Here is a 16,050-nt window from a genome sequence, read left to right as displayed (position 1 = left end):
CCTTCCCCTAGTGCCTAACCCTATCCTCCTCCCCCCGTAGCCTAACCCTAACCTTCCCCTAGTGCCTAACCCCCCCATGTAGCCTAACCCTCCCCCTAGTGCCTAACCCCCCCATGTAGCTTAACCCTAACCCTCCCCCTAGTGCCTAACCCCCCCATGTAGCCTAACCCTAACCTTCCCCTAGTGCCTAACCCCCCATGTAGCCTAACCCTAATGTCAACATTTTCATGACTGTCAACATATCATACCACACCTGCTTCGGTCCCCTTAAGTGTGCCTCAAGCCCCTGTACCATCACAATTTACATGTATATGTGGGTGTGTATGTGGGTGTGTAATGTATGTACACACCCACATACACATATATATAGCAGTCAAATGGGCGGCACTCTGGACGGCCTGTATAAAACACACTAATACTCAGTTTAAGTTATCAACGCTTCAGAACTTGTATTCATTATTTTGTCAGGATTACTGAAGGGACGAATACAAGTTCTGAAATGTTGATAACTTAAATGGATTTTAATGTGTTTTATACAAGCTATCCAGAGTGCCGTCCATTCCACTGCTACATAGTTCCCTCCCTTCACAGGCAGTGGTAATTAGGAGGGCACCAGACGCCATAGCACTATCCTTTGCACAGGAGTGCTGGCCTACACATGCACAGTCAGCGGCATAGCAGGGCTAACTCCAGAGCGCCCTGTGCTGACCTCGTTCCCCTTAAGTGTGTAACGTCATGCCATTGCATAGATGTGTTGAGGCCACCGGCACCTGAAAATGCAGCACTGCCCGGAGTGTCCTGGGAGAACGCTGCACTGGCCACACACCTATGTAAACCAACACCACACCGCACTGGTCATGACCCCACATTACCAGTCACACTGCAACGGCACTTGTCACCTCCCCTGCAGTGACATACAATAGGCTCATCATAAATTTCAGCTCCAGGCCCATGTGGACATTAATCTGGCACTGCGCATTTGCATACATACAGCACACACACACGCATTATATTTGCATACATACAGCACACACACACGCATTATATTTGCATACATACAGCACACACACACATTATATTTTTATACATACAGCACACACACACGCATTATATTTGCATACATACAGCACACACACACACACGCATTATATTTGCATACATACAGCACACACATACGCATTATATTTGCATACATACAGCACACATACATATTTGCATACATACAGCACACACACACGCATTATATTTGCATACATACAGCACACACACACGCATTATATTTGCATACATACAGCACACACACACATTATATTTTTATACATACAGCACACACACACGCATTATATTTGCATACATACAGCACACACACACACACACACATTATATTTGCATACATACAGCACACACACACGCATTATATTTGCATACATACAGCACACATACATATTTGCATACATACAGCACACACACACACACGCGCATTATATTTGCATACATATAGCACATGCGCATTATATTTGCATACATACAGCACACACACACACATTATATTTGCAAACATACAGCACACACACACATTATATTTGCATACATACAGCACACACACACACATTATATTTGCATACATATAGCACACACACACGCATTATATTTGCATACATACAGCACACACAGATGCATTATATTTGCATACATACAGCACACACACACACATTATAGTTGCATACATACAGCACAAACTCACACATTATATTTGCATACATACAGCACACACACACACATTATATTTGCATACATACAGCACACACACATGCATTATATTTGCATACATACAGCACACACACACACACATTATATTTGCATACATACAGCACACACACACACACATTATATTTGCATACATACAGCACACACACATGCATTATATTTGCATACATACAGCACACACACACACATTATATTTGCATACATACAGCACACACACACACACGTGCATTATATTTGCATACATACAGGACACACACATTATATTTGCATACATACAGCACACATACACACACATTATATTTGCATACATACAGCACACATAAACGCATTATATTTCCATACATACAGCACACACACACGCATTATATTTGCATACATACAGCACACACACATGCATTATATTTGCATACATACAGCACACACATGCATTATATTTGCATACATACAGCACACACACACATTATATTTGCATACATACAGCACACATAAACGCATTATATTTGCATACATACAGCACACACACACGCATTATATTTGCATACATACAGGACACACACACATTATATTTGCATACATACAGCACACACACACGCATTATATTTGCATACATACAGCACACACACATGCATTATATTTGCATACATACAGCACACACATGCATTATATTTGCATACATACAGCACACACACACGCATTATATTTGCATACATACAGCACACACACGCATTATATTTGCATACATACAGCACACACACATTATATTTGCATACATACAGCACACACACACACGCATTATATTTGCATACATACAGCACATACGCATTATATTTGCATACATACAGCACACACACGCGCGCATTATATTTGCATACATACAGCACACACACACACGCATTATATTTGCATACATACAGCACTCACACACACATTATATTTGCATACATACAGCACACACACGCGCACATTATATTTGCATACATACAGCACACGCGCATTATATTTGCATACATACAGCACACACACACACGCATTATATTTGCATACATACAGCACACACACACACACATTATATTTGCATACATACAGCACACACACACTTTACCTAACCCAGGGGCGTATTAAGAGTTGAAAGGGCGACAGGTCCCCTCCTCTCTCCCCAGCAGCTGGCAGCGCACTGAGCGCAGCAGTAGACTCTGGGCACTAGTCTGTGCCCAGAGTCTACTGTGCATGTCACTGGGGAAATGGCACAGTTGCCATTTTCCTGGTGATTTCACTACTGCGCATACGCAAAACACCGTGAAAATGGCTGGTGACCATTTTCCCATTTTCTAGGTGATTTATGCAGCCCTACTGCAGCGGACACGGGACTCTGGAGAGGTGCACCCCTGTCCTAACCTTCTCTGTAGTGCCTAACCTTCTCCCCCCCCGCAGTCTAACTGTAACCTCTCCCTAGCTCCTAACCCTCCCTGCAGTGCCTAACTCTATCCTCCCCCAACAGCCTAACCCTAGCCTTCCCTAGTGCCTAACACTATCCTCCTCCCCTCACAGCCTAACCCTAACCTTTCCTTCAACATACCACACTATGGCCCTCATTCAGAGCTGGACGCTCTGAGCAGAGCGCACGCTCTGAATGAGGGCCTTCCTCCATAATTATGGAGCGTCCTCCTGGACGCTCGTATAGCTGTGGGTCACCACCCACAGCCTATACGAGCGTGCAGGTTGATGGCTGCGATGGTCTTGACCATCGCGACCATCGCCACTGCGAGCCGGAGCCTGCGGTTGAGTTTCTCAACCGCAAGGCCCGGAGTGATTTTGGCTCTATCAGAGCCAAAATCACTCCCACTGACATCACTAGTGATGTCAGTGGGCCGGCTTCTGACGGTAGGCGTTCCCTTGGGAACGACCCCGTCTGGGAGGCACGCCCCGGCACGCCCACCAAAGGGGGCGTGCTGTCAATCAACATCGACAGCACGCCCCCTTTGATCAGACACAACGAGCGAAGGAAAGTCCTTCGCTCGTCGCGTCTGGCGCATGCGCACGACGGAGCTCCCTCTGTCGTGCGCATGCGCAGTGCACACCATCGACCCACTTGCGAGCGGACAGCCGCTTGCGAGTGGGTCTGAATCAGGCCCTATACCCGCTTGGGTTCCCTTAAGTGTGTACCCTCCCAATTTACTATCTATCTGTCTGTCTGTCTATATAATGACATTTTTATAACACTTATAGAAAAAATATGCCAATAGTTTTGGATTTCTTTTTTTGTTTTATAAATCTACACTATTCTAGCACACAAGGTAAGGCAGACCATACAGCTTACATCCTTTCACAAGGTTGAAGGTAGGCGCCAGCTATGCCCTCCATGGAACTAAACACATCCACAGCACAGGCCACATCCCTATGTAAACCACACCTACACCGCACTGGTCACGACCCCACATCATCAGTCACACTACTGCGGCACTTGTCACACACCCTGCAGCGGCACACAATAGGCCCTTCATGAATTTCAGCTCCAGGCCCATGTGGACATTAATCTGGCACTGGCGGTAACCGGCATTCTCTGACTAAAGTGCCTGCCGGGAGGTTGCTAGCTCTGTGCTAAGCCAGAAAACAGCATCGCGGGCAGCACTTAAGACGGATTGCTGCTCGCACCTCAGGAGTGCGCAAACCGAAATCCTGTAGTCAGACTTAACAGTGCGGTGAATTGGATAGCTCAGAGAACTCCATCTCAGGGCTATTCAACATCGCGCTAAATTGAACTGCCAACATTAATCATTAATTATCATTTACAATATTTTTTAATGGGGAAATTAGGCATGAAAGCCCATTTTGTATGTGTGAAAGCCCATTTTTTTCAGCTCAGCAGTGCAAAAGTAGAAAATTAAAATCAGGTAAAGCAGAGCATTATAATGCACAAAAAAGGGGAATTGCCAAGACACCTAACTGTACGGATTTGCAACATTTTACTTCCTGCTACATTGAGGGCCGGTCCAAGACTATCTGCTTTCTTTCATGTTTCATATTATTAATTCCGTAAATACTGCAATAAAAGTATGACAAAGGTTCATACTGTCATTCTGAAATGTTAACGCCACATTTAAACATTTTGTCGTGCATTAGCGCCCACTACCAGTACAATTAATTGCGTAATGCGTGAAAAGCATTAAGAAATGGATGTGGTTTTCGGGCGGTTTTTTATCCAGTTTCCCAGGACATACGTGTGAATGAGCGCTGAAAGTTACCACATTATTTCATATAGGAGCACAAATAATTTTATATTATATTAACACTTTACATTTAACTGTACAATAAGGGTCCTTATATCCATCTTAGCAGTTCATTTTGCATGATGAGTGCAAGAAATCGTTTATAAAAAAAAAAATAATTCTGCAGTAATAAAAACAATAATTTTAATGTGTAAATGACATTTACAGCGTAAATCCTGTTCATAGTGCATTGTGACATTTGTAAAGTCAAATAACTGGCTATTTTACAATTAATTACTTTAGTAAAAATATATTAAAACTCAAGGGTGGGGGTGAAGTAATTAGATATCTATGGGTGAATTTATTTTGGGGGGCTATTCAAAGCTTCCCTTCTTTGGTGGCTTCGGACACTGGATTTAAAGTGGCAATAATATGAAATACGAAAGTAGGCTTGTATTGTATTGAATATTATTGCCTCTTTAAAACCTTAGAAAATGTACCCCCTAGTCTTTATAATTCATTGTTGTAGTTTCAGACCAACCCATTTTCTGCTGAAGAATTACATATTTTTTAATACGGGAAGAGTGTTTTTTTTTATTTTGGTACAAAAAAGTTTTATTAATATAACACAGAAGCAATAAGACTGTATTTACATGTATGTAAATAAATAAATATGTACATGTATGTAAATAAATAAATATGTACATGTATGTAAATAAATGCAGATCTAGGGCCTGATTTACTACGGAACGCAATCCTGCGTACACACGCAGTTCAACTGCGATAGCAAGCCAAACCACTGCGATTGCAATGCAAACTCAGCACCACATAAGGACGCCCCCTTGATCATACGTGCATCCGTAATGCTTAGCGGAATAGCAAAACCATCGGTACAATCGAGTACCATCGGACCTATACGCACACTTGCATAAGCCCTGACCTTACGCAGGAATTGCTAACAGCAACACACACCATGAGGCCTCAGGCTGCGTATGGCTTCACAGTGGACAATTTATGCAACAGTGTGAGAACGACTGACCACCCCCCCCATTACCACACACATTCGGCACTTCCTGTAAATCACGTTGCCATGGTTCAGCGTAGCCTCTGCGATCGCAGTCTCAATTGCACCTATTTTGTGCACTGCGATGCATACGCAAACCGCAACAATCGTCTGATTGCGTGCGTATTAGCAACTGCGTTCCTTGCTGAATCAGGCCCCTAGTTCACAGCTGTCAGTTGCCTTTTGTTTTATTGTAACAGAGCATTATATAATGTTGTGTGTGTGATGGGGCGTTGGTGTAATGGGGAACACTGTGAGACTCCTATTTTAGCTCATACACCAGAATAACGTATGAAAGCTGTACAGGGTGAGTCTCCCATATCCAAATATACAGAAATACAGAATTTCCTTAGCATGACTGAGATAGTGACACCTTTGCTTCCTGATGGTTCAATGTACACAAACTTTGTTTAAGGCACAACATTATTAAAAATAATATATACAATGGTATGCAGTTGGGATGCCGACGGTCTAAATCCCGACGGTCTAATCCCGTCAAGGGTCTAATGACAGGCATCGAAACTCTACGCCTGTCATTTTACCTACGCCGGGAGCCTGGCATCGCGATCGAAGGTATGCCGGGCGCGAACATCCACGGGGGGGTTAGGTTAGGGGCTCTCGGGGGGATTTAGGATTAGGCATCCCCCCGGGGGGGTTAGGCCAGGCGAAGGGGGGGTTAGGCACCCCTGGGGGGAGGTTAGGGTTAGGCACACCCCCAGGAGACTTAGGTTTAGGCAGCGGGGAAACGGGGGCTAGGTTTAGGCACTTAGAGGGGGGTTAGGGTAAGGCACTTGGGGGGAGGTTAGGCACCCCTGAGGGAGGGTTAGGGTTGGGGGGGGTTAGGTTAGTTTATACTTACCTTTAGCGCAGTCGGAATCTTCACCTCTGCCGGGCTTCTGCTGTCGGGATTTGAACCATGTGAATCATACCAACCCCTATACAATTACCTTCAGGCTATGTGAATAAGGTGTGTATGAAATATATATGAATTTCATGTATGTACACGAACTTTGTTTGATGTACAACATTTTTGCAAATATTCTATAAAATTACTTGCAGGATGTGTGTATTTTATTTTTTATTAACAGTTTCTTATGTAGCGCAGCATATTCCGTTGCGCTTTGCAATTGTCAACATTAATAGAACAAAACTGGGTAATAACAGACAGATATATAGGTAGGAAGGCCCTGCCCGCAAGCTTACAATCTATAGTATATAAGGTGAATATAAAACATAAATGCATTCTGTGTTTAAATTTGGGTCCCATACCCGGGTATTTCATTATGGTACGCAATTATTCCAAAATACGGAATAATCCGATATCCAAAATACCCCTGGTCCCAAGCATTTTGGATATGGGAGACTCAACCTGTAATTCATTGCTGTCTGTGGTAGCTCCAGTTATTGTTTAGCTGTCAGGGCATTCTGGGATTTGTAGTTGCACACTACTAGATGGAGAGACACTTGTTTCTGTAGCTGTGTTGCAGAGCAGATTATTACCCCCAGATGACTGCACCACAATGTGTCAGTGACTGAGGAGGAGGCAGCTCTGCTGTGCAGAGACAGGTTGTTATTACAAGGCAATGCTGCCCTGCTGTCTCTCTCCCCTGCTTGAGGTGTGATGCAAACTGTGCAGACAGGTTGTTATTACAAGGCAATGCCGTCCTGCTGTCTCTCTCCCCTGCTTGAGGTGTGATGCAAACTGTGCAGAACCCAGGGGCGGGCGCTGAGTCACAGAGGAAACTGTGCACAGTCTGCCTGTGCTTCACAGTTCCTGCACCTCCCTCCAGGCTCTCTAGTGTGTCGCACGGCAGCACAAACCACCACACTCCAGCAGGGCTCCCAACTACCTGTCCAGTCAGTGTGGGAGTGTCAGGCCTGCTCAACCTGCTGGAGGTTGAGTCACCTGGGAGGGAGCCTACCCCCAACCACACTCCTCCTGCCAGGTGAGGGCTGCTGGAAGCTGCACAGCTGACAAGGAGCTGATGACTGGCTGGACAGAGCCTGGGATTAACCCTCCTGTAAGCAGCTGATCCCTGGGAAGTAGCCGGGACTGTACTGTGGATGAGAGGTGACTGTAATAAGGAGACACAGAGATGCAGGAAATCTCAGACTGCCTCAGCCCTGAGGCTCAGAATGTGGTAAGAGACCTGTCTGTCCTTCAGCTAACACACCCATACAGCAGGGGGCTTCAACCTTGGCCCTCTAGCTGTTGTGGAACTACACATCCCAGCGTGCACTGCCATAGTTTTAACATGCTGTTATATAAAAAAAAAGGTGGCAGTGCATGCTGGGATGTGTAGTTCCACAGCAGCTGGAGGGCCAAGCCACTGTGTGATCATTGGGTCACTTGGTGGGGAGGCCTGACATTTTATCTGAACCTGTGAAACCAGAAGGGAAAGTTGTTTGTAGATCCTGCCCCCCAGCTTGCACCTTCAGACAATATTGTATTCTGTGCAGCTTTAGTTTCCCATACATAAGGTGCTATTTAAAAATAGCTACAGTGTTGCATGGATAAGTGCTTTGCCTCTGTGCAGTGCATAGTGACTGCCATCGTCTGAACAACAGGAAGTTGTCACTGTAGCTTTGTGCAGGTGCCCATTCATTTCTGCACCTCTTAGCCCTCCTTGTATTTGCCCCTAAACCTAAATATTGTAATGCATTCATTCCCTCACGTAAATAACTGTTTTCTTTTTTAGTCTTCGTTTTGTAAGATACTGGGCTTTAGGTGAATGTTTCTTGATATACCTGAATTTAGGTGGCGGTCAGTGATGCCAACTTTATGAGCCTGAAATCCAAACAGATTGGCGGTTTTATGGCAAATGCGTATACACAGGCTTTAATGGGTGGAGTGCTGTTGGCAATGATTTTTATTTTATTTTTTTGCTTCTATAAAATGACTGAATCACTGTCCCAGCTGAGAAAATTGCTATGTAAAATATTGTGGGACTGGGACGACTGTTCTGTTGAGGTGCTTCAAATAATAATTCAGCCTCTTAGAGAGCATGGGGTCTATTTACCAAGCTTTGGATGGAGACAAGGTGAATGGAGCTAAAGTACCAGGCCATCGGCTCCTAACTGCCATGTCACAGGCTGTGTTTGAAAAATGACAGGAGCTGGTTGGTTGGTACTTTATCCCAGTTCACTTTATCTCCATCCAAGGCTTAGTAAATAGACCCCTAAGGCTCAGATTGATCAACGAGGGACATTTGTTTTATCACTTGTTACTAATCTTAAATGGCGCTCCAACCATTCAGCTCCTAACTGTCATTTTTCAAACACATGACAGGAGCTGATTGATTGGTTGGAGCACCATTTAAGATTAGTATCGAGTGGTAACAAGAATATCACTTGTTCATAAATCTGGTTGAAGTGTCCTGCTGTACTGACTTGTTTTAACCACCAAATGTGTTCAATAAACAACGGTAGTCACTCATATAATTGTTCTTAGTCAGGTTAGACAGGTTTATGATAATAGGCATACTCTTGCAGTCACTTGTTGTTCTGCATATGTCTCACATTTTTCTGTATTTGTTGGGAATCGGTGACACAAATTTTACAAATACAGGGCCTAATTCAGACCCGCTCCCGAGTGCTGAGGGCTCGCATGCAGGTCCATGTTGGCCCACTGCGCATGCGCATGACTGACCCGGCTCCGTCGTGCGCATGCCTGAGACACTGATAGCGACGGGCAAGCCGTCGCTATGGGTCTCGCTACAAAGGTGGCGTGCTGTCGATGGTGAGTGACAGCACGCCCCCTTTGGTGGACGTGCCGGGGGCATGGCTGCCCAGACGTTCCCATGGGAACGCCTACCGTCTGAGGCCGGCCCCACTGACATCACAAGTGATGTCAGTGGGAGTGCTCTCGGCTCTGAATCAGGGCCACAGTCAGGATAATTTACAGTCTACTCTATAACAATGAGAAGCACAGCGGAATGCTCCATCGTGTGTACAGGAGTATGGTGTTACAGGGAGGTGCATGGATACTCTGGCTAGGGTAACCGCATCTGCTGGAGTAGAGTACTTTGCAGCAGCTGATGAGAGGAGTTGTTCACACTGTTGGAGGTCAAGGCTAAGATGGTCTAATTATACTAAGTGCAAAAATGAATACTGCACTCTCTCTATCTATCTATCTATCTATCTATCTATATATATATATATATATATATATATATATATATATATATGTGTGTGTGTGTATGTATGCTTTCAAGGATCTAAAGGATGGAAAGGGGAAACCTACAATGATAAGCAATTCAATGAGGACCTTGATAAATACACTGAAGTGGCAAAAGTCATGGGACAGCAGTATGTAGAGGTACTGAATGGTAGGTTGTGTCACCATACAGTGATGTCTTGGAAATGCCCAGACCCGCATCAATTGTATTCTGACACCTTGTGAGTCTGTTTGAACACCAGCTAGGCTGCTCATGGCAAAGCGACGTGAATTATTGGACTTCGAATGGGGCATGATAGTGGGTGCCCGAGAGATGGAACATTCCATTTCCGAATCTACAGAATCAGCTTAATCTACAGTGTCACCTGTACCGGGAATACCTCATGGCTTTACCACCCACTGTGGATAGCTCAGTGACTGACCATAGGTGCTTAATGATCGTGATAGCGCTGTCTGGCCAGAATTGTCAGTGGTAACATACAAGCGACACTGGCTCATATCATATCCATATTCAACAGGAGGAACCAGACTCCTATCCAGCAGGTCAGTGTAGCATTCTTTAGCATCCATAGGATGTGGGAGCAGAAGACCCACCAGAGTGCCCCTGTTAACACTACGAAACTGGACACCGCGCCTCACCTGGGCTTGTGATGTCGTTAATTGGACCCTGGAGGACTGGCAACATGTGGCATGGTCTGATGAGTCACAGTTACAGTTGTTTCAGGCTGACGGTAGGGTTTGGGTGTGGTGCAGACCACATGAGGCCATAGACCCCAGTTGTCAACAAGGCAGCCTTCCATGGACTTCATGTATCCCCACAAAGATGGAATATTCCAGCAGGAGAATGCACCGTGTCATTGGACCCAAATTGTCCAGAATTGGTTCGGGGAGCATTCTGGGGAGTTCCAACGAAGGGTGTAGCCACTACGTTCACCTGAGATGAACCCATTTGAGCATTTATGGGAAGTGGTAGAAAAGTTTTTATTTTTATCGCATCCAAGATTCTAAACCTACAAATATCAGGGAGCTGTAGGAAGCTAGCCAGACGGCATGGGTCAACATCTCTCCAGAGGTCTTCCATACACTTGTGGAATTGATGCCACGTTGAGTTGCTGCATTTCGCTCCATACTAGACATCTATCCCATGACATTTGGCTCTTCAGTGTAGGCTCCTAATTGTGGAATCCTTGTATGATTTGAGTCTAGTTTTTCACTGAAGTGAACATCCTTAAAGAGAGAGAGAGAGAGGATGAACTTACAAGTAGGGATTTGTGCACACAGCTGTTTCCCCCGGCATGTCAACCAAACTAATCAAGTTCTTCAAACACACAAAAACGACACATCTAATATAGACAATCCAGATGTCATCTCACTCACTATTCATTAAGAAATAAATGAGGCTGAGCACATAAAGGAAAGCATTGCAGACCACTAGATTTTACAGTCTGTAAATGATCCTTGATGTAATTGAACAATTCTTCAGTCACCGGCACAAAAGCCGCTGTTGTCTGTGATCTATAACTGTTGCTTGTCAGTGATCACTGGTTACATTATGACTTGGGCTGGAAGAGAGGAAGCCGATACATCACCTCTAAAGAGCAAACTTCTGCTTTTAATGAAACTGGAGCCTAAGCAGCTCAGACGTTTTCAATGGTAATCGCTACTTAGCCTTTAAAAGAAAGCTAGTGCTAATGCAGGAACCTCTTCGTCTATGGCCAAGAGCTGAGATCCCATCGGACTCTGTGGCTTCTGGAGAGCCTAGGTGTGCCAGCCGTCACTGTTCCTGTCTGGTTACAGCCACGGATAGGAGTACCAGCTTCCAAAGATGGGACTGAGAACGTTATCTTGTTTATGTGAAATAAGGGTTTTCAAGCAAAATAATTATTTGATTCTCAACGTATATGTACAGATGTAACCTCATACACCTAGCGTGTTTTCGCCATATGGCGCGACTTACTGTAGACGCTCCGCACGGGTAGCAAAGTGTGCTGCTTTCCTAAAACTGGTGTCTCAGTTGCATTATAGCGAGATACAAAGTAAGCAAAGTCTGTGGCGCACCAAATAGGCTTCACAGCAGACCCTCCAACATGACCCATTCCATTAGATACAAAACACTCTGCTCCTGGACTTCCCTCTTAATGTAGTGGGTCTGAATCGTGCCCAAAATCTCCATGCCTCTATTTGCTAAATACACCCTGATTTGCAGTATAATATTGTTAGCGCCGGTAACAAGTTTTTCTGGGTGTGTATGTATATGTGCCTATAGTGTGTTAATTCTAGCACCCTGTGTCGCTCCCTGCTCTGGTGCTTTTGGCACACTCTGGTTCCAGCAGCTTGTTGCGTCAGTGGAGTGTGCTAGAAGCACCAGAGCAGAGAGAGACACCCCAGGCAGGAGAGAGGAGCTGTACGGGGTGTGACAGGTGCTGGGTGCTAGAATGTATATCAATATAATATAATATAATTTATGAGAAGTGGAGGACCACCTAGAAAAATGGCTGCATTACACAGATAACGCACCAGTGCTCTTGCTGAGTTGAGGGATTATATGTAGCTAGTAGATGATAGTGCTTCTTTAAGATGCTAAATATACACTTTGAGAATATGGCAACTGGCATTTTTACAAAAAAAAAGCTCACAAAGTAGCAATGTTGTATAACATTGTGGCTGAATCTAAAATAGATACTGTAAATGTCATGGAAGGAAAACCAAGTTTAAGTAGATAATGCAGGTTATAAGTACAAATATTTAGTAGACTTGTGTTGCTGCTTAACGTGGTACTGCTTAAGGCCCCCATACATCAGCAATTGATTGCAGCAATCGTGCAATTTGCAATCGATTGTGTATAAAAATCTTTCCCTTTTCAATCAATTGCAGAATTGCCACAATCGTTTGCAAATTGCACGATTGCTGCAATCAGTTGCTGATGTATGGGGGCCTTTACTTGTCTAACAGCTGGCTTTTCTGCTGCCTTACTAATACCGCTTTTACTCTGGCCAAATAACCCGGGTTATTGCCGTGTCAACCCGGTTTGAGGCTTAGTTTAAAAGGGTCCCCGAAAAATAACCTGGATGGCGAGCAGGGTTGTACCCAGGAAGGATTCGGGTTACAGGGCAGTGTAGTCATCTGACACGTGTTCCGTTTACAGCATAGAAGCTGCCGGCTCACAAGCGCTTGGGGATGATGTCCTCTCCAAAGTCTGCCCGTATGCAGTGTAAAGGGCCTGGTTCGGGAATTACCCGGGTGGGAGCGCAATGTGAACTGCGTCTGTCTCGGGTTAGGACCGTGTTCCAAATCCTGGGTCAGACCCGGTATTTTGGTGTAAAAGGGCTACTAATAAGACCGTAGCATGTTATTGTTCTGAAAAGTTATATTAGTATTAAGGGCAAGACTATGGGGCCTATGTATTAATTATCGCTTTAGTGCCATGATTATTACAATTTTTAACATGATTATTCCCGCTATAGATCAAACATTTCTACAAGGACAGCGCTTTCTGTGAATGGAGTCCCCTTCGTCACCAAGCTCTGTAAAGCTGCACTTTTTGAAACATAGGGGTCAGACTGCACCATTGAGAATAATGGTGACTGCGGTCTGAAGCGATAATTAGTATTTTGCAGGTGATTTCAGTGAAATCTCCTGCATTTGGGCTATTGGTACATAGGGGTGATGCATACAACCCTGCACAGTTTTGTGTAAAAGGATTTTGCATAATATGCCTCTACATTACATCTGCAATTTTTAGTGGCACAAACTCAAGAGTAAAGGCCCCATACATCAGAGATTGATTGCAGCAATCGTGCAATTCTGCAATCGATTGAAAAAGGGAACGATTTTGATATACAATTGATTGCAAATTGCACGATTGCTGCAATCAATCTCTGATGTATGGGGGGCCTTTAGCCCTAATAATGGCGATCGCTCGTTTTGTATTCACTCCGCCACAGCGGTAATTTAGTATTGCAATTATTTCTTTTAATCGTGTAATGAAGCGATTCTTGTTAACGTCAGGCAGTATATTTTCTCCGTGCAGTTTATTTAGTGGGATGATTGCTTTAACCCCTGCAGGCAGGATATCTTGGATGACTCCTGGCAGGATGTACAGTACTCGTAGGAAAAGAAATAGGAGGAAAGTTTTAATTTCTTTTTGGGTGATTTTATCTCATGAGATTAATTGCAAGAAGAAAAAAAATTACTCGATGGCGCATTTTTTGTTTTGTTAAGAGATGAATCTCGTAAGCTTTCACTGCAGAGACATAAAATAGTCTGAGTAGCCCTAGATGTGTATTTGTGGACTTGTATAGTGTTTATATATTTGCTTTATGTTACATATTGCCAAATAATTCCCAACCCTGCACAGCTGAATCGATAACTACTTGTATGTGTTACTGTTTGTCAGTGTGTGTGTGTGTGTGTGTGTGTGTGTGTGTGTGTGTGTGTGTGTGTGTGATTGCTGCAGTTACTCAGAAGTTTCCTGTGTTAGATAAATATGAATGTTCATTTAGTTTTCTTCCTTCCTATGGGCGGATAAGCCAGCTTGCCGGGGGCTCCTCCCAATGCCCATCTTGTTTCCTCCTTCCCTGTTTGTTCACCTTACTTTAATTGTGCACCATCTTTAATTGTAATAATCTGTGAAGTGCTGAGACCATGAATACAGGGTGAGGTGATGGCACAATTAAAAATAAATAATGAAAAATACTATACTTCTGTATTGGCTTTTTTATACTCGTCCGATTGTGATATTTTTAATTCTTTTTAGAGGTTGTTGAGAGTTAGCACTGTTAAAGCTGTACAGATCACTGCAAACTGACCAATGGTGACGTTTGTTTGCAATGGTTTATTTTCAACATAATGGCATTTAAAAACATTTAAATATGCACCCATTTTTGGGCTTAAACCAATGTTTATGGAAATGGATCCTATCTATTCATATGCCTAAAGCTTCAATGATGTTACTGGAACCAAGGGACCCTATACAGACTGAATATTGGTTCAGTGTACAATGTACCTGCCTCCTAGTAAAAAAGGACCCTCAGCCCCTAACCAAAGCCCCAGGGGCTGTTACATGGAGCCGTTTTTTCCAGAGCTCTGTAAGTGCTTTACTACAGAACCGATAAATACATTTACAAACTCAAAAGTAGCCAAGTATGAAGGTCACTGAACATCATTTTTTTTTCTTCTATTTTTAATTATTTTAGAATAGAAAGCCTCTCTGATCTGATTGTGCAATGTGCTCCGTACATTCACTCGTATGCAGTGCGCCATTAAAGGGTTCTTCCCGTCTTAAAGGGGTTGGGTATGCAGTCTCGGTGCGCACAATTCCGGCGGTCAGAATCCCGGCAGCGTAATCTTGACATTGGACATCCCCTTGCATGCAGGCAAGTACCCCACCCCTTCCCCTAATGCTATCCCTAACCCACCTTTCCCTCAACCTGACACTAATCCGCTCCCTAGTGCCTAACCCAGGGGTTCCCAACCACGGTCCTCAAGGTATACTAACAGTCCAGGTTTTAGGGATAGCCATATTTGAGCACAAGTGACTTAATTAGTACCTCAGTTATTTTGATTTAGCCATCTGTGCACAATCATGGGTATCACTAAAACCAGGACCGTTAGTGTGCCTTGAGGACCGAGGTTGGGAATCGCTGGCCTAACCCCTAAACCTAACCCTAATACTTAGCTTCAGGATCGCAGCCGCCGTGATTGTGACTGCTGTTGGGATTCCAGCTCCGGGGTTTGGTGGAAATCCTGACTCATATAAGGTAAGTATCCTAACCCTTCCCCTAGTCCTAACCCACCTTTCCTGCAGCCTGACCCTAATCCGCCCCTAATGCCTAACC

At 44.1% G+C, this 16,050-nt stretch overlaps 1 protein-coding gene across 1 annotated transcript in view; it reads left to right on the top strand.

The window, feature by feature from the left end:
* Positions 1 to 7,636: 7,636 nt before the first annotated feature.
* The window catches only part of LRRFIP1 (LRR binding FLII interacting protein 1), a 61,771-nt gene continuing 53,357 nt past the window's right edge, over positions 7,637 to 16,050 (top strand). Inside the window, exon 1 of the mRNA XM_088449897.1 lies at positions 7,637 to 8,177. Within this exon, the coding sequence (XP_088306023.1) occupies positions 8,133 to 8,177 (45 nt within the window). The 5' untranslated portion in view covers positions 7,637 to 8,132. The remainder of the gene's footprint in view (positions 8,178 to 16,050) is intronic.

Source organism: Taudactylus pleione, unplaced genomic scaffold (genome assembly GCF_031769625.1).
Source record: "Taudactylus pleione unplaced genomic scaffold, aTauple2 ptg000500l, whole genome shotgun sequence".
Taxonomy (NCBI): Eukaryota; Metazoa; Chordata; class Amphibia; order Anura; family Myobatrachidae; genus Taudactylus; species Taudactylus pleione.
This window is presented reverse-complemented; position numbering and strand designations above follow the sequence as displayed.